A 22,612-nucleotide genomic window follows, 5' to 3' on the forward strand; every position below is an offset into this window, starting at 1 on the left:
AATGCGCTCATCACAGATCTGGGGCCATTCATCTTACCTCTTTTAGAGTGGAATGATCCAATTTCTGAACTGAATCCTGAATGTACTAGGAGATTTATCCCTAAGTCTTTTCAGAATCAGTAAATCCCTTTCAGGTATTGATGTGGTCTCTGTCCAGTTCCCCCATGGTAAAATTTGAGTATGGATTGTCCAGAAAAATGGAATAGAGGCCACTGTCTCACTTGTTTCATTGATTCTTTGTGGTAAAAATGATTATGCATCTCTTAGTATTTTAGAAATTGGTGAAGGGCAGTCATTCTTTTTCTCCACAGATGCACAAAGCATTCCAGTATTTTGCCTAATGGGCTAAAGGTTCAAGCTGCAAACAGATCCGAAGAAAGAGGAATACCATTTTCTGTTAGCATGAGGCATGCTTTTGTTCCCTTCCCAGGTAATGCCCACGTCCTGTTCTGGAATTGTTAAGTATATGGTTATCAAAAAATCCTAAATGTAATGAAGGTTTAAGAATTGGTAACAGTATATATGTGTCTGAGCAGCCTACTTGGAAAACTAGTGCAGTAGTTAGCATGACTTCAAAATTATTCACAAGACTTTAAAAGAGAGAGTTTCAGTTGGGGAAAGTATTCAAATGATATCATTCACATGTTCACAATTTTATTTCCTCTTTAAGAATACCTGTTTTGTAAAGAGGTAGTAGCTAAGGCAGCTATTAATACACAAATTGCACTCTACCTAGTGTTCTTTCTATCCAAGTGTCAGTTCTGACATTGCCTGCTCTGTCTCAGACACCTGGACAGATACTTGTTTCTTTGGTTTTGATGGATTCTAGATGTAGTGACTGGATGTAAAGCAGGCAGGCCTGAGCATTGGGGAAACAGGCAAGAATTTGTCTGATAGAAATTGCTGTGAAAAACTGTCAGAGCAGAAGATAAAGGATGGGTTCAGTCCTTCTTGCTGGCAAGTTGGATGGAATATTGGAGTAATTTATGAAATAATGCTTTCTGATAACTTCTTGACTTCAGGTGGTTTAATCTTGGCTGCTGATTACTCTCAGCTGGAACTGAGGATCCTTGCTCATTTGTCTTGTGACTGTCGCCTCATTCAAGCCTTGAATGGTGGTACTGATGTCTTTAAGAGCATCGCAGCAGAATGGAAAATGATGGATCCCGAAGCTGTTGGAGACAGGACCAGGCAACAAGCTAAGCAGGTAATCTCAGGAAAAAAACTCAGTAGCAGCTTTCTGGGCAGGAAGGTTCAGTGTTCAACACATTGTGGAGTCACAGTAGTATGTTTTTCTGTGTGAGTTCAGCCATGATTGTTCAGTAGTTGCTTTGTCTGTCCTCCCACTCCCACTACGGAGCTGTCGGGATTTTGGGGGATGAGGGTGGAGAAAAGCAGCATGGATGGCTTGGACTCAGAGAGGGTCTCTCTTCTTGAATACTTGCCCTTGTTTCCATACACTTGTCTGCCAGTGAATCACGTTTTGTTTTGGCTCTGCTTTCTCTGCATGGCTGACCATACGGCTGAGATTCTTCACCCTGTCCTCTGGCAGATTTGCTATGGAATCATCTATGGAATAGGAGCAAAATCTTTAGGCGAGCAGATGGGGATTGATGAAAATGAAGCTGCCAATTACATTGAGTCCTTCAAATCAAGATACACAGGTTTGGATATGGCTGTTTGGGAGCTGGGTGGTGGTGGTGGTTGTTGTTTTTAATCCCTTCTCTCCATGTCTCTTCAAATCCTAAATTTGTCTCAACCTACTACTCGTATCTCTTGAAAATGCTTTTTCATTTTGAAAATGTCCAGTGCATGAACGCAACAGTTTAATACTCTGTAATGTTTTACTCTCTGGTTGTAGTCACCTTTAGGACTTTGTTCTTTACTTATTACATTAATTTTTTTTTGTTATTTTGATTAAATAATAAGCCCTGAGGAGTCATTTTAAAGCTCTTAAGTTTTGGGATGAGACACATGCTTTTTCTTATTAAAACACAGCTTCAAATGATATGCTGTGACAACTTTAGACCATGCTTAAAATTTTTAAATATAACCATTTCTTTCTTCTGCTCTTGTCTTCTGCTTTCATGGAGTTCTAAACTGTTTTGCATATTGCCCTTTAATACTTACCCAGCTGCTCAGAGTAGCTCTCCCATGTTTTGTAAAAAGACATTGTTGTGTTTCTAAGAAGCATGTTAATTTTTAGGAAAGCTGTAGCAAGAACAGAGCTGTAATCAGAAAAAGAATGGAGGGCAAATGGGACAAGAGGCAGCTAGCTCTAATCATAGGACTTGAAAGTGAGCTGGAAAATTATATTCTGGACATTTAGGGTCAGTTGCTTTAGGAGACAGATGCAGAGAAATGGTTTTCTATTAACAGTCTGTTTAGTCTCCATTAATTTCTGAATAGTCTCTCCTTCGTGACCATTAGGAAGGACTTCCTGTGTCCTCTCTCTTGGCACATGTGCATGCATGCAAACTGCGTGTACCTTACACTGTAACTTCACTTCTCATGGATTTTCACTTGGTATGTGTTGCCAGGCTGACTGCTAAATGACATGCCTAATGAATTGACTGATGCCATCAATCTTGATTTTGAATAGCTCCTTTTACATCTTATATTTTGTAAACGTGGAAAGAAACTGTCTGAAGTTAACTTTCCCCACTTTCGTACAGTTGTCACCTGAATTTGCAGTGCAGTTCATTCTTCCCTATCTCACCTTTCTTTGACCTAAGTTTCTTTTTAACACTCTCAGTGAATTTGCTCCTTCCTTGCAAAGTGCAGGTGGGTGATTTTCTTTCATCCTAGAATCTGAAGGGACACAGGCTGAAGTCAGGCAGCCTGAGGCATCAAGGGCTCTGGCTTCTGCTTTCAATTTATTCCCTCCCTACTACTTGTCTTTCCAGTGCTGGTCCAGGTTCTGACCTCTCCATTATCAATAATACACATATGACCCTCTGTGCCTGGGCACTGTGCAGAATGGATTTCCCACCTCCTTGTGCACAGCCAGATATCCTGACACTGTGCACTCTCTTCCATCTCAAAAGTCTTAATAGGTTTTGCAGGAGAGCTGAATGAGTGATCGTGTGCCTTTGTCCACTGATGGGGTCCAGGAAATTTGAAGGATTTCCTCTGTGCTGCTTGGCTGCCCCAGACTGCTTTCAGTGACCCCACTGAGAAGTCAGTACAGAACATCAGCTGTATTCCAGAAAACTTTCTCTCTTCTTTCACAGGGGTTCAGAAATTCTTGAGGGAGACAGTGCGGAGCTGCAGAAGGGATGGGTTTGTGCAGACCATCCTGGGGAGACGGCGATACCTGCCAGCTATCAAAGATCCAAATCCCTACAGCAAAGCTCATGTATGTTGAGTGCCATGCCTTTTTTTCTTTAAATATTCTTTTTTAGTTTTATTTTTAAAATACCAGATTTCTTTGCATAGCCATGTCTGCAGTTTTACAAGGTTTGTGAGCCATCTTAGTCATGACCTACCACTTCTTGCTTAGTTCATTGTTCCCTCAGTCATTCTCTGAATAACAGCTTTTGTCATGTCCTGTTTGACGTAAGTCTTCTGTGACTGGGTGTGCAGCTGTCATCACTGTGCTAACCTCACTTCAGAACTCCCACGTTGGAGCTGGAGTGAGTAATTTATTGAAATCAATGGACATGATTTTAAAAAGCCTCCACACAGTGATACACTTTAACTCTTCAGGCTGAGTTGCTCCCACTCAGCAGTCTTTGTATGTTACATGCTGTCAGCATTTGAACAAGACAGGGCATTTAAGTCCTATATTTCTGGATATTTGTTCCTTTTCTTATTTTCCCTGAAAGGAAAATGGCTTTAACTTCTTAGATAAATATTTACTTAGTATACACCTTTGCACTAGCATTAATTTTTTTTTCCAGGTAATTTTGGATGCTTCTGCCATAGCCTCTACTCCAGTAACAGTAAATTGACCCCCTAGGGAGGTCTTTCTGTGGGGAGGAAGCAGTATACTTCTCAGTAGGAAGCTGGATCAAGTTGTGTGGAATTAAAGACTAGGGTAGAAGAGGGAGGAAGTGGGGGTGTTTGTACTCCAAATAGTTCACAGGGAAACAAGGAGGCTTTCAAAAAACTTTTGAAAATATTGGACCATTTGATCTGAAAAATACTTCCTCAGGAAGCTTTGTAGATTCATCTTCTGTTCAAATTTGATTTAGTCTTTAAAATCATATTAAAGACCAGTTAATGAATTATCTTCACTTTCATTCATCATCCTCATAATTCTTTGCACATGTTTCAGCTCTAAACAAAGAGAGAAGAAGCTTTGAATACAGTTTTCTTCTCTGAGGAGGGGACTAGTAGAGAAATTGGTTGTGTTGAAAAATAATGGTGGTCTGGTGTGTTTTTGCACAGCTGTCATGCTCTGGCAGTCAGAATTTAATGTGGCAGACCAGACTGTTAATCCACAAAGTCCAGTTACTTGCCTTCGGTTGTCCATCCCTTTGAAGATAGGCAGAAGTGTCTTGTGGTGCTTGGATTAACTGAGATTTTTCCACTCCCTTTGAAACTCTTACCATGTGTATATGCTTATTCTTGTGGATTGTGACTCTTGCAGGTTATTACCCTTGATATTCGTTACTTTTAAGTTTGTGGAATTTTCTCAGCCCCCTATAGAAATTTTGTGTCTGAAGCTAGTCTATAATGTGCTTTTCTTTCAGGCAGATAGAACAAACTCTTCATTTGGAAGTTTTTCTATGTGTATATTTGGCCGTGTATTTATTATTTTTAATTAAGTACATGTGACATGCTGGATTTGGTTTTTTGGGGGTGAGTTTTGAGAACAACTGTCTCTGTTCAGGCAGAGCGACAGGCTGTGAATACAACTGTTCAGGGATCTGCTGCAGATATTGTCAAAACAGCCACTGTGAATATTCAGAGACGCCTGGAAGCTTTCTCCTCTGTGTTCAAGTCCCATGGACATCTGGAGAGCTCCTTCCAGAGAGATAAGACCGGTATGGATGCCTCTTCTTTGCACACTGGAGCATGATTTTCAGTGTTACTAATGTTAAAAAAAAAAAAAACAAACCTGGAAAAAAGTTAGTGCCTTTGGCCCTAGGGGTGGGAGATGTTTTATTTCCTGGCAGTGGTAAGTCTGTGTTTAAGGGGCAAAAAAGTCATAAGGAAGGAGGAAGAATGCTCAAGAAACTGAAGCAAATGTGACCAGAACAGAGAGTCCAATTACCTCAGAGCAGATCTTGCAAAGGTTGGCAGTGAGAGTTCCTGTGTGATGTGGTCTGTGATGCCACCACAGAATTGTTCAGAAGTGGGAAGGAGGAACTGAGCAGACGCTCTGGCTTCAGAGGCACTGAAAAATTTGAGTGGGACAACTTCTGGTTCCAAAAATACATTTTTTGGTTAGAATTAACTCTGGAATTTGTTGGCTAGAATTTGATGTACAGAGACTCTGTGAGAGTATTATACAAAGCACTTATTGGCATAAGTTTTTTTTGGCTGCAGATAGCAAAGCTGTGCTGGGGTGCTCATTCCCAGAGGAATGCCACAAAGACTTTTTTTAGCATAATGTAGATGGTATTTTGTTCATCAGGCGTATTTTAGAAAGACAAGAGATGGAGAGCTATATTTCTTTGACAGTTCTTGTGCTTCAGTTGAAACATGCAGCTGTCTTAATATGAAGGGTCTTATTTGGAAACTAAATAATTAATTGCCAAACCTCTAAAAATGTATCAGGGAGTTTACTTTGGAGAGACCATTTTCAGAGGTCAGCTATGAGTAGAAGGCACGTGCTTGGCACAGCTTCATGCCCCTCCTAGGAGCAGACGCCACTGACCTTTGGCCAGTGTAATTGTAGGGAGGTGAGTAGATACATTTGTGGCAGTTTTTCCCTACTCTGATACTGAGTGTTTAAGGAACTGGAAGGAATTCTTTTTCAGCAAGTTAGAAATGCCTGTGCCATCAGAGGAACATCCTGCATTATGTTGCTGCTTCAACATTGCTGCTTCAGTGTGAGGCTTGTGTGAGGAACTGATGATGGCTTGAAACCCTTTCTGTGAACTGAAGTCCTCCTGTCAGCTAACCTGAGAAATAAATAACTTTTGAGTCTGTGTGTGAGGTTGTGTTTGTTTATTTTAAAGTACCAACAGCTTTTACCATTGAAGGGTTTGTTTTATTTTTTGTCAGGGAAGGCTTACCAGGATCTTGGTTTTGTCAGCTGCTTACTTGTTTATTCAATAATTGCTCTTTTTTTCCTTCCTCTGTTTTACTCAGGAGCTACAGTTTCAGAAACTGCATTTTGCAAGAGGCTTACTGCTTTCTTAAACTTACCATTAAAATGTTTCTGGAAGAAAAGCAGAATCCTAATTCATTCCCAGAGAGAATGTTGTAAACCAGCTTCTGATTAAACTTCGCATGATTTTGTTTAAAATTTATTTTTAAAGCAGATGGTTCAGGAGACACAACTATCTCTTGTTTCCATTATGATTCATATCTTTATAATGTAAGGCTGAAATGTGTATATCTAAAACACTTTTCATTAACATTCTTTCCCTCAGTAGCTGTACAAATATTGATAGAACAGCAATGATTTGTGGTTTTGTTTGTAGGCATGGGCTTTTTAATTTTAAAGTTCCTCACATTCTTTTTCTCAGCATTAGGAATGTGCAAAGGTTTTTGATACAAGCAACACACTTTTTTATGATGGTACCTAACAAACTCTGCCCTTCACCTGTGCAGGAAGGCTGTTGAGGAGGAGAAATGCAGGGATGTTACATCCCATCAGAGGAGGCTTCTTTATTCTCCAGCTGCACGATGAGCTCCTCTATGAAGTTGCAGAGGACGATGTCATCCAGGTACAGCCCTGCAGTTCCTCTGTCAGCTCTATTGTGTTACTGTATTTCAAACAAGCCTTCCTTCTAGGAGCTCACATTCTCTTCCCTGGGTCCCCTCTCCCTGCGTGCTGAAAGGTCTGTGAAAACAAAATTCAGTTGGATATAAAAAACATGTTTGCATGCTTGATCCCTTGATTTTCAGACTCAAGCCATCCTCATGGCCAAAGTTCACTTTCAGCATGTGTTTTGTTGCTTATAACAGCAGTTCATGCAACTTCTCTGTGAGGCTTGGTGAGTGAAGTGGCTTAGTATTGGTGACAGGTGTAGGGGGAAGTGTTTCCTTACCTGGAGGTATTTTTGCCTCCCTGTTTATGCTCTGGTGCCTAACTCAGAACACGTATTATCACAGCTGTGGTTTGTACTCTGTGCAGGGAGAGGAGGATTCTATCCTTTTGGTACTGCTTCCTCATTCCCTACCTACTTCCCTTCCTGGTGCTGGTTGGCAGCACGGTAGGTACAAGGAATGTGCTCTGTGGTTTTAAAGTGCCTTTTGTGTGTGTGTGTGTGTGTGCATGTTCTTCCTCCCTGAAGGCACTCCTGTGCCTGGGCACAGAGGTGTCTGTGTGACAGCTCTCAGGGGCAGGTGTTTGAGCTGGGTGTTGGCATCTCAGTGTTTCCCAAGTCCTGAGCACAGGGAAGCTCCCAGGCCGTGCTTCTGTATCTTGGGATACCTTGGGGATACCTTTCTTCCACTTCTGCACAGGCACATTGGTAATGACAAAAGGTGACTCCTGAAGACAAGCAGTAACTCCTAGTCTGAAAGAGCTTTCAGCACTGCTGACTGGCCTGAGTGTGCATGTATATATTAATAAATATGTATTAATAAAAATATGAAGATATACGTGAGTATAGCTATTAGTAATATATATATATATTAATTTAAATAAAAACAAAAGCGTTGATATTTTTGTCTTGAATCTCAGCTCAAGCTTTTTCTCATTTTGCCAGCTTTGTTCAGACATCTGCTGCTTCAATCCAGGCAGGCTGTTTTAGAGACAAAAAGGCTCCTAATATTCTTCCTGTAGAAGACTGAAATCCCCTGAGTATAGGCTTTAACATCTTTAGATACTGACTCCAGTTTATCATGGTGTTCTCAGGAGAACTGGAAAATGGATGGATTTGCTTATTATTTACTGTATTCTGTTCTTTTCATGAACTACCTCAACTTCAAGAGCAATTATTACCAGCTTTTCTAACTTCCTTCAGATATATTTCTCCATAGATTTTTCTGGGCAGTTGCTTAAACCAGCAGGTTTTCCTGTCTCCCCTGCAGCACAGCTGCTGTCCCTGGTTCTAGGTGCAGCAGCCCTAATCTGATGTTCTTTGCTGGTGCCATGTGCTGGACTTGTGACCATTCTTAGAGAATCTCCTTCTGTATGGTTCATGTTTCTTTTGATATGCTGGGCCCCAAACTTGATCAAGGCTGGAGTGGTTTGAACAGAGTGGAAAATGGATCTGTGTGTCATGCAAGCAACATTTTCTGTGTTCCAGAATTTCATTTCCTTGTTTTCTCACAGCAGTGTGCCTTGCTTAAGACCTGTTCAGTTTTTAATCTCTGATAACCCCATTTTTTTCCTGCCCAGGCAGTTATTTTTCATCCTATTTTGGAACAGTAGATTATTTCTGTCCTGATTCTTTACCCTGCTTCTTTCTGCTCTATACTCATCTGTGCTGAATTACATCCTATTTCAAAGCATTTTCTAGGTTATCACAATCATTTTGAAATGCAGAATGTAGGGGCACAGGGGTTTGGAAGACAAATCTTCCCCTAGTTCTTAATACTGTTGTAAACGCTTGTGCTCTGAGCTCCTCGAATCCCCTCCTCCATTACCCAGCAAAAACTATGGAGGAATTTCTATGGTGGGTACCTGTGAGGAAATTATGAAAACACATGGAAGGGTCAGAAAGCTTGAATAGTTCCTCTGCTGACAGAGTGGCTTCTAGCTGAGCTGAGGAATCACTGTAATTTAGAAGTGTCTTTTCATTCTGCTGTGGAAAGGTTCATGGGATTATGTGGATTGGAAGATTCATTCAAATAAGCAGTCCAGGACAGGCTGGATTCTGCATGGGTCTTGGGGGAGGAAAGGGAGTACCTCTATCCAGGGCAGGTTTTTACAGTCAGGGAAAAAAAATCCAGTCTCTTGTAATCCAAATAGTTGCAGAAAGAAATAATTTCTGTCTTCTAACTGTATTGAAGTGAGTGTTTTCTCAGGAATACTTTTGGAGGGCAGAGAACAGTTACCTCATATGTTTACTAGAGGGCAGGAGTTGCCTTAACTAAACACTGAGGGGGAACCTGGACAGTATTTGTAGCACCCACATGGAATGTGACCTGCTTTCCCAGAGGTTTATAGTTTGTGTTTCACAAAGTGCTTTTCATGCTGGCACAGCACGGAGGAGCCACTGTTCTTTGCTTCTGGCAAAGTTGTTTTGTGTCTTACTTTCAGTACATTGAAGTTTTCAGAACAGATTCCATGAAACACATAAGAGTTATGCAGCTGAGTGAAAGATGAGACTCTGCAGGACTCTCAAGTGTTTAATAGAAAGTTAATCTTGGCCTCTTTTCTAAGTAGTCTTAAACACTGCAGAACCAGTCACAGCTCTGTGCTGCATAAAATCTCACTGGCTTTATACAGGTTCTCCATTCATAAACACCAATTAGGATTTGGATGCATTCCCATTGGTGGTAAGTCAGTGCACATAAATGCAGGAGAGGATTCCAGGTGTCTGTCTGCCCCAGCTATTGACAGAAACGCAGAGCATTGAAGTTGTGTGTGTGTCTGATGCCTGATGTTTTCTCTTAGGTTGCTCAGATCGTGAAGCACGAGATGGAAAACGCCATCAAACTCTCGGTGAAACTGAATGTTAAAGTGAAAATTGGCCCCAGCTGGGGAGACCTGCAGGACCTGGAGCTGTGACAATGCTGTGTGGCTCTCCCATGCGTGAGGAGGCAGAAGCACCATGGACCGGGCAGGGCGAGGGCCTGTGATCACCTGCTGGCAGTGTGATCCTCCTGTGCTGTGTTCCTACTGGCAGGGTAACAAGCTGCCTTCTGAAACACGTGGTGGAACATGGTATGAATTCACCAAGCCAAACCCTTCAGAGCTGAGTCAGAGCACTGAAGCGTGTTTACAAAACTGTGAAATTATTAATTGTTAAAAGAAGGGTATTTAAATGAATTCTGTTAAAGTGTGCTTGATCTTGTACAAACCCCCAAAGCCTAATGAATTTATTACATATGAAATGAGCTGGATTACTTTATTAAAACAAGGCACAAAGATAATTTGGCAGTTCTTGTGTGTAATTGTCTAGGGCAAAAAAAGTCATTGTGGTTGCACTTGATGTAGAATTTTGCAGGCCTCTGCCAGGATTATCTTGTACTATCAGGATTCTGCTGATGACACTCAGGTGCTGAAGTGGCTTTGCAGCTGGCGGGATTTCTCACTGAGCAGCTGTGCAGGGTTCACAGCGAGTGGAATTTGTGCTTGGTTGGCCTCTGACTTTTAAGAAAGCCTTTCGGTGACTGACTGCTGTAATCCATCCTGCTGCTGCCTTGCAAACTGGCCTCAAGAGGGATATTGTTTGGAGTCTCTTAGAGTTAATACAAAATCACCAGTAGAAACATTTTAAAGAAAGAAGCTCAATGAATTGGTTAAAAACTTAATGGCAATGCATATTTTTGTGAAGAAGAAAACCAGCTCAGTCTGGCCAGCTGACGGGGCAGAGTTCGAGGTCTGCTGTGTTTGAGACGAGTCATTACACTGTGGTGGGTGACCTGCAGCTCTTCATTCAGAGACCATTTTCCTAAGGAAGCCTCACACCTGCCTGTTGCCTGCCCCACTAAAACCTGCTGAGGTTTCTCCCACTCTTTGCCTCAGTGTCTTTGGCTCTGACCCTGTGATGAGGCAGAAGATTTTCCTGGGAGTTTGGGCTTGTCAAGCTGAGCTGGGATCAGATCCTTCAAAAGAAGGGGCAAGGAAGGAGCTTGCAGGGAACTAATCTGCCACTATTTGGCATTACTCTCCCCACTAATACCTTCTGGTCTGGCTGAATCTCACATCACATGTTCTCATTTCCCTTCCAGACAGTTGTGACAGTAACACAAGTTCAGCTGCTTTTGTTAACTTCACACAATGCCTGACCTTGAATTCTGTCATTTTCATCGTCTAGCCCTTGTGTGTTACAAGAAAAGGGAGGACAAGTGCCTCCCGTCATCTTCCTTATGCCTCTAATTATTGTATCATGTCTTGTTTCTGCAGTTCCTCCCTAATGTAATCAATCTCCATCTTTCCATTCTTGCCTCCTGTGGGAAGTTTTCAAGCCCCTAATTATTCTTTCATTTCTGAACTTCTGCTGGCTCCTTTGTAAGCAGTGTACTTTTGAAGCTGCTTTTTCAGCCTGATCTGAGAGGATGCAGACTTGGCTTTCAGCAGCCTGAGAGGGGGCTCGAGCTCGTTGACTTCAAACGCGACACTTTTGGCAGGGCCATTATCCCGACATCAGAAGTCCCTGGCACTGAGGGCTGGAGAACACAGGGAGTTTTCAAAGATGGTAACGGGGCCTCCTTACCAAAGGCTGCATGCCAGACTCTGATCCACCACCTGCCTCTTGTGCAGCAAAACGGACACGTGGTCGGTCCTGAGCCAGAGCCCCAGGTGAGGCTGCTGTGACTGCCCTGCTCAGCACCCTCTTGGCCTTCTTTCCCCTTCTGTGTTCCACCTTACATTGAGATTTTTTTGTTTTCTTCCTGCCTGCTCTATGCCGTGGCTTTCTACGACATCTGTCACCTGATGGCTGAACTCTTTATCCACAGCATTGGTTTTTTCTCTTAGTTTATTAAAGCTTTTGTTGTTAATAGATCCGAGCCGTGGCACCCTGGTGCCTGACCATTTGTGTGCTCTGCCTGTGAAGATGCTGGCTTGGACTCATTATCAGTTCACATGGCCTGATGATTTCCTGTCCCTGGATGTCCTGTGGTGACACACCTGTGCTGTATTTCAGGCCTCACTGGGGCTGCTGTCATTTGGGCTGCTTGTTCTTTGGCACGTTACAGTATTTCCCTCCCACACACTGCCTTCAGAATTTCCAAAGGATGGATCTCACCCCTATTTCTCAGCAAGCTCTCTAGAAGGGGGTGGTGCTAATTGGTAAGGGGATTAACATGTACCCAAACTCATTTTGACTAACAAACTCGATGGGTTCATTTTAATTAAGCAGTAATTTGGAGCAAATGAGAAGATAAGAGGTAGCCACTGTGGTGTTTGAATTGTGTTACCAGGACTGGCTCTGAGCTGTTGTCTGATTGCTGCTATTTACAGTCCTCAATTCTGATTAGACTTTAACTCTCAGTGAGACTGAGCAGTGGAAGCAGAAGAGGGCTTAGGTTAGGTAAGCAGAGGCACTGGCCAGAAGTGCAGAAAAGGGTATGTGTTGTTTTCTGAACGTGGTAGAAGGAGCCTGGCCACTCACATTACTTACCTATGTTAGCCTGTGGGCTCCTTTTCCCCCACCTCTGATGGGCTGAAGCCTGTGTTTAGCTGGAAATTGGGCTTTTTATTAATTCAGGACCTGACAAGCGGAATGCAGGTTAGTCTCAGTCTCTGTGTGGTCAGGATGGGATGCATCTGGTAGTGTTTGCTCAGTTCCTCAGCTTGTTTGTGTGCTTCTCTCTCTTCACAGCCCACTCCAGCACAGCCTGGGACAAGGACAGGTGAACGCTGCAGAAGGAGTGAGAGTTCTGTTTGTTAGAACTGTTGGCAGCCTTGTCCCTTGGTGCACCCAGAATTGCTACTGCACTGCCCTTGCCTGGCTCCTGCACCAGCAGGGGTGTGTCTGCCTGCCAAAACAAATCCGGTTGGGATGCAGTCCTGGCAAGCAGCTGTGGTCACTGGGAGTGCCTTGTCTTCACATGATGGGAACCTGCAGGACCCAGCTCCTCACCGGGAGAGCCTGTCAGCAGCCCCGGTCTGGTTGGTTCCCATCTGCCTTCTGCTCAAAGTGACTTCAATTTGCATTCAGCTGGCTACTGGTATGGGGCAGAACTTGCCCAGCCTTGGTAGCAGGAACTCACACCTTTGGTGTTTGCTGCAGCCTCTTGGTGCTTTTCCTCACATGCAGACCACAAGCTTGTTTTGCCTGGGTCCTTCTGCTGCAGCTTTCCTTTTCTCCCTTGCTACTGGAAGCAGTGACAGGCAGGTGACAAATAATGACACTGGTAATCTGATCTGGTTTGATCCTTCTGCCTTTCTCCCATGCTGCTTGCATTTCATCAATAGAGTTGTACGTAGCTGACAAGAGGGAGCTGGGAGCTCAGCACCTTTGGCTGACATTTAAGCTTCTCCTGGCAGAGCAATTCAGATGTGCTGTTGGGAAGTGCTCACTCCCTCCCTTCTGAGAGCTCAGCTTGTGGGTGACTGTGTTTACCCTGGAGTGGGAGTGACAGGAAGGGGGCTGGGAAGCCCCGGCCCAAGGCTGGTAACATTCCCGGGGGCTGGTATGAGCTCTACGTGAGCTCCCTGCAATGGAGCATGGGAGCAGAAGCTGGGATACGGTTCTGTCCTGGCACGAGGTCCTGAAGGAAGGGAGGTGACCATCCCCACCCCAGCAACAAGTAGGACTTTTCAGGAATTTTTGTATTCCTGAATGAGAAGTGTAAGCTCCACCCAAAGGCTTTACACAAACCATGCACCTTTGAAATACTATAAAGAATCTAGGAGTAGAGGTTGGAAAAAAGAGATTACACCAACTAGTATCAATTCTTCCTTTATTTTCTTTCCCTTTTTTTTTTTTTTTTTTTTTGGTTGTTAGTTGGGGCTCGAAACAGCCTCACTTTAAGATGCCTTAGTCTTGTGATGCTGATTTAGGATACCTGTGGGAACAGGACATGGCTAGCACAGGAGTGTGTGGTTCACCCCAGATCAGCCTTCATTCTGAGAGACAGGTAATGACTCGTTAACAAACCACACACATACTCAGTCCACATTTCCTTGACACTGAATCTGAATATTTGTTGCTATTTAAAAAAGTACAATGTTTGATTTGTTGATTTAATCACAAAACAAAACACATGAATGGAAACACTCATTTACAGGACTATTGCTTATACACCTAAGAGGAAGAGTTGACTACGAATGGCCACAGGCAGTTCCTTCATGAGAGAGAGTGTGCTCTTACCAGACCCTTCCAAGGCAAAAAACCATTAAAGACTGAAATATGCTGTGCTTGAATTCACCTTTGGGCTATGGGAAAGGATGGATGGGGCAGGGCCCAGGCTATTTGAGGGGCATAATTAACCAAAAACTGGGGGTTTGCCTGTCCTACAACACACACAGGTTATATGTGAAGGAGGCCTGAGGTTGGATGCAGCTCTCAAGCATCAGTAGTTTCTATTGGAAAAGAAAAAAGGTTTCTATGCCCACCTGCATTACAATGCCCATGCTGTGGTGTGAAAGGGATTCTGGAAAAGGAGTATAAACTGTTTCAGAGGAGGGTTTATGTGATAATTGTATACAATGCATGTAGTAAATATGAGTATTTTTGTTACACGCTTTTGTTACAGTCCTGGTACTGTGAGGAATGACTAATTGATGTAGATAGTTGAACTGCAGAACAGTAAAAAACTTAAAACCTCCCCCCAGGTAATAACAGAAAACAAAACCTGATTCTCAAAATTTCCATTGTCATGTCTTTTAATTCAAGATTTGCAACTGAAGTTAAAGCTCTAGGAATTAATTTATTTTTTTTTATTAATAAATAAAGTAGCTTGTACTTCATTGAAGACTTGCCAACTCTGCAGACTTATAAATAATCTAATTTAATGCATTTTCTCTGTCTATCTACAGCACTAGACATAAGATTACAAACATCTGGTCAAACCCAAAGGTGTGTGTGCTGTTGGAAGTTCTGTGTATCTGGTTTTGGATGTGAGTATGACAGAGCTCCTGGAGAGAAGAATGTGAGGGAACAAGGCATCTAAATGAACAAACTGCATTTTAAACTGAACTAATATTTCCAGCCAATCTGGCCTGGTGTAGCTGAGGATTGCAAGGCTGAAGATGCATCTGAGCTTAGGATTTTGCTTGAGGTGATGCTGTCTGAGTGGGAGAGGTGAAAGCACAGAAAGATTTCAACATCCAGTGACAGCCAATGTCCTTGCTTTTCCTCCAGCCAGTCCCAGTCCTACAGTCTTTCTCAGAGTCAGATGCTGTGCTCCTTGCTGGGAATGCTGCAGCTTCATGCCTGTCACTGACAGCCTTGAGCAGTGTTCAGGGCAAGCCTTGCAAAAATCCCACACTCCCCCTCATTTCACAATAAATCACCCAGGCAAGAGTTTTTCCTCCCTCACTGAACTTTTTAAGTGATGGGTTTTTTCCACATACATGGTAAATCTTGATAGAAAGCATTTAACAGTGTGCACTAACAAACTTATACAACATATACATTACATATATATATTATATATATAGAATGTTCTATATACAAACATATACAACTTTTTAGATCTCTACAGACTACAAGAAAATTGATAATTATAGTCACTAGTGGTGAACTTAACAGAAATAGTAATTGGTAACTGTCTGGAAATATGTAAAATATATAAGAGTGGAAAGCTGTGACCTGATGGGGAGTACCAGAGAAAAGTTGCTTAAAAGTTTAGTATTAAAAATTGTAAGTTTGAGGGCTGCTAAATTCTCATTTCTCTATTGCATAAAAATGCAAATGGAAATCTACTGGCAGGTTTTTTTTACCCTGGTGTTAAACTAGAGACTGTTGGCAGCCAAAGTCAGTCGGGCCTTGTGTAAAAGACTTGTTGAGGACACTTTTCTCTCAGGGTGAGCTGCAGTGCTTGGCAGTTAAAAGTTACTCTTAAATTTCCTTCCAACTTCCCATGATTCCAGTCAGCCTGTGGGGCTGCTTCTGACCACCACACACCAGGGCACAATGGAAAATAAGCTGGCTGCTGGACAGTTTGAATACTGCCCCAAATGATTTTGCTGGCCAGAGCCCAGTGGGTTTGGATTACAGGCCAGAGCACAGGCCCACTGACTAGAGGTTTAAATTGAAGATCGAATTGCTGTAATGTTCTCCTCTGTTTCTCATTCTCGGTGCCTGCTTAGAGCAGTGCTTCCTCACACGCACAAGCCACTGGAAGGAATTCCCAAACCCAGTTCCTATTGGCATCAGAGTGGCAAGTTTGGCATACCCTTACACAAGCACGCAGAGAAATCCTCTTGGGGCATGGACAACTCCAATGCCTTAGCTCTCAGCAGAAACCCAGGCATTGCTCAGGCTTCTACCTTTTTCCTCACAAGTTTCTACAGTTCTGACAACATAGAGCAGTTTCTCCTGTCCCAGAGAAACTTGTGGAGTCTCATTCCCAGTTGAGCTAAACCTGTCAGGGCCATCATTTTCATTTTGCCTACAGCAAAATGTAAAAATCCTGTAAATCATGAAATTCTGTTGTGCTACAATGGGAATTTAAAACTTAACACCTAAAATCTCTTCCAACCCTTTAACTTGTGAAGTGGGCCAATTGTGAAGCCAGACTTTCTGGATGGTACAATGTCCTGGGCTGTATTTTATTGTAGGTAAAGGAAGGAGATGGAAAAGACATCTTTGAGAGGGATCATCTGAACACTGTGACGATACAAACACTGGTAAAGTTAAGGTCTGGTTGGGAGTGGGATGGTGCCTGTCTCCATCAGTGTCCATCAGGATTCCTTGAAGGGTCAGAGGATGTTATTCTTCTTTAATAGAAAAATTTTAAAGCCTGTTTTTCCAGCTTTTCCTCACTTTCTTTTTTCTAATTTGAAACTATGTCCAGGCACATGAAAACAATCCTTCAGTGCCTTCTTTCCAAACCAATCTTGGAAAAATTTCTAACCTAAGACCTGACCTATGTGGCAGTGAGTCTCTTGTAGGTTAAGGTGGAACATTCTTATGGACAGGCAATAAATCCACTCTTCTGTGGCTGCAGGTTGCAGAGTCTTCTGCAGCATTCACTGCAAAAACCAGACAAGCCACTTCGAAGCAGAAGCAAATTACTTTTAGCAGTGTGAGCAGAGAATAAATTACCACTCACCCATGGTGTCACTTTATATATGTATTATATATGTATGTTGGCAATGGTTTTCCATGCTCCTCCCTGACCCATTGTGTAGTGTTGCTGCTCTAATCTCTCTCTCTCTCAGGTTTTGGGGGGGTTTTTGTGCAGGTCCCCTCTCATAACTTCAGCTGAGCACTTGTGAGCAGTGTTTGACAGGACTGTGGTTTCCCATGTTGGCTTTCCCTACTTGAAGAAATGGTTTCCAAAGCTGGTTTTCTATTCCTGCTACTGGGAAATAAGGCAACCAAGTGATACAGACTCCACGGGGATGAAAAGTGCCATGGCCCCCTTCAAGGACAACAGATGAATGTAGAGCACATTTTTAAAAGTATAGATTAGGATGATGTGTCGTGCTCTGAATTGCAAATAAACCATCTATGCACTGTCTTAATGACCTTTTTAGAGAGTGCCTGTCCAGCTACCTGCAAAATCTTTAAATTTTGGGCACAGGATTTTGAATTTATTTATTTTTCTAGTATGAGTTAAAGAGCACTGATTTTGAGCAAGGTTTTTCAAGGGAAATAAACAGCGGATAAGAAAATGCAGCTCAACTCATTTTTCTATGGAGAACAGTAGCAAACATGCTTGAAATGTACTGGCTTTTTATAATGTCACTTTTAAAAAATAAAGATTTTTGTTATTTAAGGTGTTTTTTCTTTTTTTTTTTTTTTTTTTTCTCAGAATAGAAATAAATCCCATTTTTCTTCGGTCACAACATGCTTCCTTTTTCTCTTTTTTTTTTTTTTTTTTAAGATGGCAATTAGTCATGCAAAGTTTTATAAGTGCATTAACATTCGAGTTTGTACAGAATATTTTTAACCAGATGCACTCCCCACAGTTCATACCTACAGCTTCTGAAAACCTACATGCCACAGTGATGGCTGAGTTCCTTTCAGGAAAAAACTGGCCACCCCATGAGCCAGCTGTTGGAAAGACCCTCATGATTCCAGCTTCCGTCTCACGGTCTGTAAAACTTCTCCTTGATGTCCACTGTGATGAATCCAATAATAGTAACAGGAAAACATCTTCTAGGAGAAAAAACTGTCTCTGGCCAGTGACTGGTAGATTTGGGAATAAAGGTTGCTTCCCTGAACAGTGTTCTTAACAAAGCCACAAGCAGCTTCTTTGAAAGTCTAAAACTGGTACCACTTTTTGTCCTTGTATTTGAGCATCACCTACAGAGATGGGGAAAAAAACCAAACAAATGGCAATCAAACACTGCCCAGCATATGAGAGACCACACATGACCTCGGCCCACTAACTGTCAAACTTCAGAATTAATAAATTAAGAACAATGCAATACTTCACTTACAGTGTCAGCAGGTCTTGAGTCCACTGAGACCTCATATTTAATTTCATAGTTATTACATTAAAAAAGTGTTACCTGTTATTGCTGTTTTTTAGAAGATTTTTCCTGAGGACCTTTAACTACTTTTCTTCTTCAAAAATTAAAGGAACTTGCTTTCTATAGGAATAAAAAGACACTTATCTATGGAGCATAGTAGATATGCCCTGAATATATAAACTTCTTGCATTTCAGGGCATGTTCTTTCTGCCTCACACTTACAAAAGCCAATAAAAATGTAAAGGTCTTGTCCAGAGATGTGATGCACATTAAATGAAAAACATTCATTTTGGGAAATATGCTTTGATGTTGTTTTATCTTCAAAAAAAAATCACTTTAGTTTTCCCAGTCTTAACAGCGTGGGATGGAAAAGCTTTCCATTTCCAGCTCCAAGCACAGAAGCTATTCCTGGCAAGGCCTATTCTATATTACTGCACCACAGGGCTGTACTAGTACTGTTCTCCTCTCCCCAGTAAGATCTGTAAAGGTTCCTATACACACATCCACCTACCTGTTTTCTGCCCTACTGCATGGATGTGCTGCACTAAGTGGCTTAAAAAAACAAATCATAACAAATTAGTGAGAAAGGCAAGATGAGAAGTGCCGTGTTCTAAATTCAGAGGCTAACAATGGATGCTCATTTCTGGAAACGTGAAAGGAAGGGGTGTGCAATGGCAGTTGATTTTTGGCATTCTGATAGTCTTGGAGCAGGAAGAATGCCATGCCAGTTGACATGAGCACACCTCCAACACCATGCCTGGGTGAAGGGAGAGAAGGACATTTGGCTTTCCCAAAGGGAAGGGTTGCAGGGTGTGGGTGCCAGGGCTCCTACCTCGTGTGCATGTTTGGAAAACGCCTCTGCGCTGGCCATCATGCTGGCAGTCCTTTCATCCAGCTCGCCCAGCTTCTGCCCCCTCTCGTCCAGGGCGATGCGTGCGCGAGTCAGGTCCCCAATGACCCCGCCCGCGGCTCCTCTCACGCCTTCAATCCCGCCTGATCCAGGGATGTGCTGGGCCAGGCTGCGAGAGGCTTTTCCTGCCGTAGCCTCGCCAACTGCAAAGGAGTAAAGGACAGACAGACGGACAGACAGGGATGAGCTCCTGGCCTGGCTCTGTCAGTGCTCCTCAGCCTTGAGCTGCAGCCTTGCAGCAGTGATGCCGTTCCATGGGCACGTGTGGAAGACTTTGCTCTGTCACCATCACATCTGCAGTGCAGTCGTGTGCCCCTCACTCAGCTGACCAAAAGAAGCTGCCAAGGTGAAGGAACTATGGAATGGCAGACAAGGACCCTCCCCTTTCTCCACTCAGTCAACTTTCTCTTTTCATCAATCATCTACGCCTTGTGTACTACTCCATTCCTAGATGACAAGGGCAGGGGATCTCAAGAATGACTTTCTGCCAAAAAAATTTCCGAACAAGATATTACTCACAAAGCTCCTCTCTGTCAAAAGCTTGTCCGCTTCCTCCAAAAAGTCCTTTGAGAAAGCCTCTGTTTTGGGCTTCTGGTGTTTCCACAGGAGTAAACAAATCCCCAAGCATGTCCTAGTAAGCCAGAAAAAAGTCCATGTAAAAGGTTTGTGAGGTGACAGCAGTTCTAGGTGTTTTCTTGATTTGCATTAACAAGCCACATGCACTGGATCTAATCAACTTAAAAGAGTCTGTTGTGTGAACAGTATGATGTAGGTAATATTTGTGTATTCTGACAAATGCTTGGGCTAACAAGACTCACTCATGCTTTCAAAGGGACTTGGTTTGTCACTGCTCAGCCCCATGTTCCTTACCAGAGAAAAAAAAATGCAGTTAATACAGGATTAAAACACCAGTGATAAGGTCACATTTTGCTTAGAAACAGCAGAGGTGACACTGTAATTGAATAAACAATTTGTTGTGTACTATGTATTTTGCTTTAGTGATTACCTAGCCAGGCTGGGCAGTCACCCTGCTTTCTTTTTACAGCACACCTGAGCTCAGTGCTTGCCAGCAATTCAGAGTTTGGTGGTTTGTCATTTGATTGATTTTTCTCTTTTTAAACAAAATCCATTACCTTCCATACAACCTTCCCCCACCCCATGAGTGTGCCATCAGCAATGCTAAATAAGCACATCTGCTGAAGGCACTGCTCTGGTGCCACATCTTGGAGCAGTCGCCCCAAACAAATCTCAGGCTTGGATTTATTTGCAGCAGTACCAGGAAAAGCCAGCTGTCTGGAATAAAACTGATGGGAAAAGTGTGCAGTCTCACACTTTAGTGTTTGAAACCAGTGGGGCTGTGTGCACTGGGAACAGTTTCTGCCCTGCTGCTCAGCTCTGTGTTTGCTCAGCCAAGCCTCAGCAGGCAGATACAGCTGCTGTGTTGCACAGAGCACTCGCTCCTGGGGGCTGAGTGTGAGGACAGAGCTGTGACTCACAGCCACTGCTCCTCTGCACAGTCACCTGCTCTGGGGAGAAAAATTACTGCAAAGTGGAGCTCTCATGCAGCCCAGCTTTGTTTTCCCAGGTAGCAGGGTGATGCTGGGTCATCTGCTTTCTGTACACACAGAATGACCATGCAAACCTTTTTTTACATAAAAGCCAAGATAAATGCAGCCATAGTCCAGCAGTACAGAGAAGCAAGGGCTGTGTTTCCCTTTGCTTGGTAGTTGCATGATGCTGTTAAGGGTGGTAAAAGAAATTAAATCTAGCATGTAACAGCCTCTCGCTGTAGGTCCATAGTCTAAGACACTTTGGTCAAACCTTTTCATTATTTTAAAATTGGCTCCTTGCAAAATCATCTCCTCTCTGGTGCACAAAAGCTGGTGTGCAACGTTTGCTCCTCACAGTGCCTTTTCAGACTTGAGACAGACAGTGCTGTGATGTGAGTTGAGCAGCTCAGCACATGTTATTCCCTAGGGCATGAGTGCTGGCAGGACCATTTCTCTTATACTTCCATTCTAGTTCACTGCTAATTACATAACCCAGAACTTATTCCCCCTCTTTTTTTTTCATTACTCATGTTTCTCCCTGTAACCTCTCACAATTCCTTCTCTTCAGTAAGACATTTTCATTTGCATTTTCACTGTAAAATAACCAAACCAACCCAGCCCATATCTAACACTGTAAAGACTTTTTGCACAGGTGCAGGTGACAGTGGCTGAAAAAGCCCAAAGAACAACAGAGCTGCTGACCTCTCTCTGTTGCTTTGGCATCATTCAGTCAGGGCAAGTGGAGAGGAACAGATCTGTCCTGTCCCTGCAGCACTGTCCTCATCAGTGCCAATTTACCCCTGCTGAGTGAGGCCACCACCCCTCCCACACACAGGCACCAGAGTGAGGTGTGAGCCCTACCTGCAGGTTGTCACACATCTCCTGGCTGTACGTCAGGCGCTGGATCTCTGTGGGAGAGCTCAGGTACAACGCCTGCCCTTCATTAGTGAAACAAAAGGTCCGTGCTATCCTCATGTCTGTGACAGGCAAATAGTTGATGTCCAGCAGTGGGCGAAGGCTGGGCAAGCTGAGGGGAAGCAGATTCCCAGGTTAGTCACCAGCTGCTACACATGGTACACCTGCTGTGTGCCCACATTTTAAACCAACACTTCAGTTTATGCTTTTCATAACTGCAACAGTTAAAGTGCATCTCTAAGCTGAAAAATTCTGCCATAAAAATGCTGTCTTCCCATCATACTTTGTTCACGTGCATGGAGAAGTTTCAGCTGCCTTGACTTCCTGGCCCTAGCACTTCTGCTACTGTCTGGATATGGGATGTGCATATGACATGGTACGGCTTGTGCCACATGGCTGGGCAGTTTGCAGGGCAAGGCCTGCATGGACACTTGTAGGAAATGGCCTGGCAGGGCCCTGCTTCTACCCTGTGGACAAAGGCTTCAGCATTGCCTTTGCTGCTCTCCAGCTTCCCGTGGTTTGCTGTTTTAGACAGTACTCTCCAAAAGTTAAATGGCCTGGCCAGGGAAACAGGGTGCAGCAAGGTGAGGGTACAACTACAGGGCTACTGCACAGTCAGCTCCCTGGGGGAGGGGACAAAGAAGGGAAACCAAGTGCTCTGAACAGAACATCTTCAGAAATGGCAGGAGTGGGACTTGGTACTTCACACAGGATAAACAGTACCCTTTCTATGGCTGAGTTCTATGCTTCTCTATACCTGACTCACCATAACTGAGCAAAATTATCAGGGCTTTCTTTTATCATAGTTAAAAATCACCAGCCATCAACTGTAACAGGTAGGGGATTAATAGAAAAAAAGAAAGGAGCTTCCTTTGTTGTGCACCTGCCTGCCTTAACTCCCCA

General features: G+C 43.2%; 2 protein-coding genes across 2 annotated transcripts in view; one reads left to right on the forward strand and one right to left on the reverse strand.

The window, feature by feature from the left end:
* POLQ (DNA polymerase theta) overlaps positions 1 to 9,802 on the forward strand; it is a gene marked incomplete at its 3' end in the record, with an annotated part of 51,733 nt that extends 41,931 nt beyond the window's left edge. The window contains exons 24-30 of the mRNA XM_082277315.1: positions 312 to 430; positions 1,023 to 1,207; positions 1,553 to 1,664; positions 3,234 to 3,358; positions 4,838 to 4,991; positions 6,730 to 6,845; positions 9,689 to 9,802. Coding sequence (XP_082133441.1) covers positions 312 to 430; positions 1,023 to 1,207; positions 1,553 to 1,664; positions 3,234 to 3,358; positions 4,838 to 4,991; positions 6,730 to 6,845; positions 9,689 to 9,802 — 925 coding nt within the window. The remainder of the gene's footprint in view (positions 1 to 311; positions 431 to 1,022; positions 1,208 to 1,552; positions 1,665 to 3,233; positions 3,359 to 4,837; positions 4,992 to 6,729; positions 6,846 to 9,688) is intronic.
* An 8,130-nt stretch (positions 9,803 to 17,932) lies between these two features.
* Positions 17,933 to 22,612, reverse strand: part of STXBP5L (syntaxin binding protein 5L) — a 185,536-nt gene continuing 180,856 nt past the window's right edge. Inside the window, exons 26-29 of the mRNA XM_082278151.1 lie at positions 21,656 to 21,821; positions 19,764 to 19,875; positions 19,167 to 19,387; positions 17,933 to 18,164 (exon numbers count right to left, since the gene is read on the reverse strand). Coding sequence (XP_082134277.1) covers positions 18,123 to 18,164; positions 19,167 to 19,387; positions 19,764 to 19,875; positions 21,656 to 21,821 — 541 coding nt within the window. The 3' untranslated portion in view covers positions 17,933 to 18,122. The remainder of the gene's footprint in view (positions 18,165 to 19,166; positions 19,388 to 19,763; positions 19,876 to 21,655; positions 21,822 to 22,612) is intronic.

Source organism: Coloeus monedula (assembly GCF_965178545.1).
Source record: "Coloeus monedula genome assembly, chromosome: 3".
NCBI lineage: Eukaryota > Metazoa > Chordata > Aves > Passeriformes > Corvidae > Coloeus > Coloeus monedula.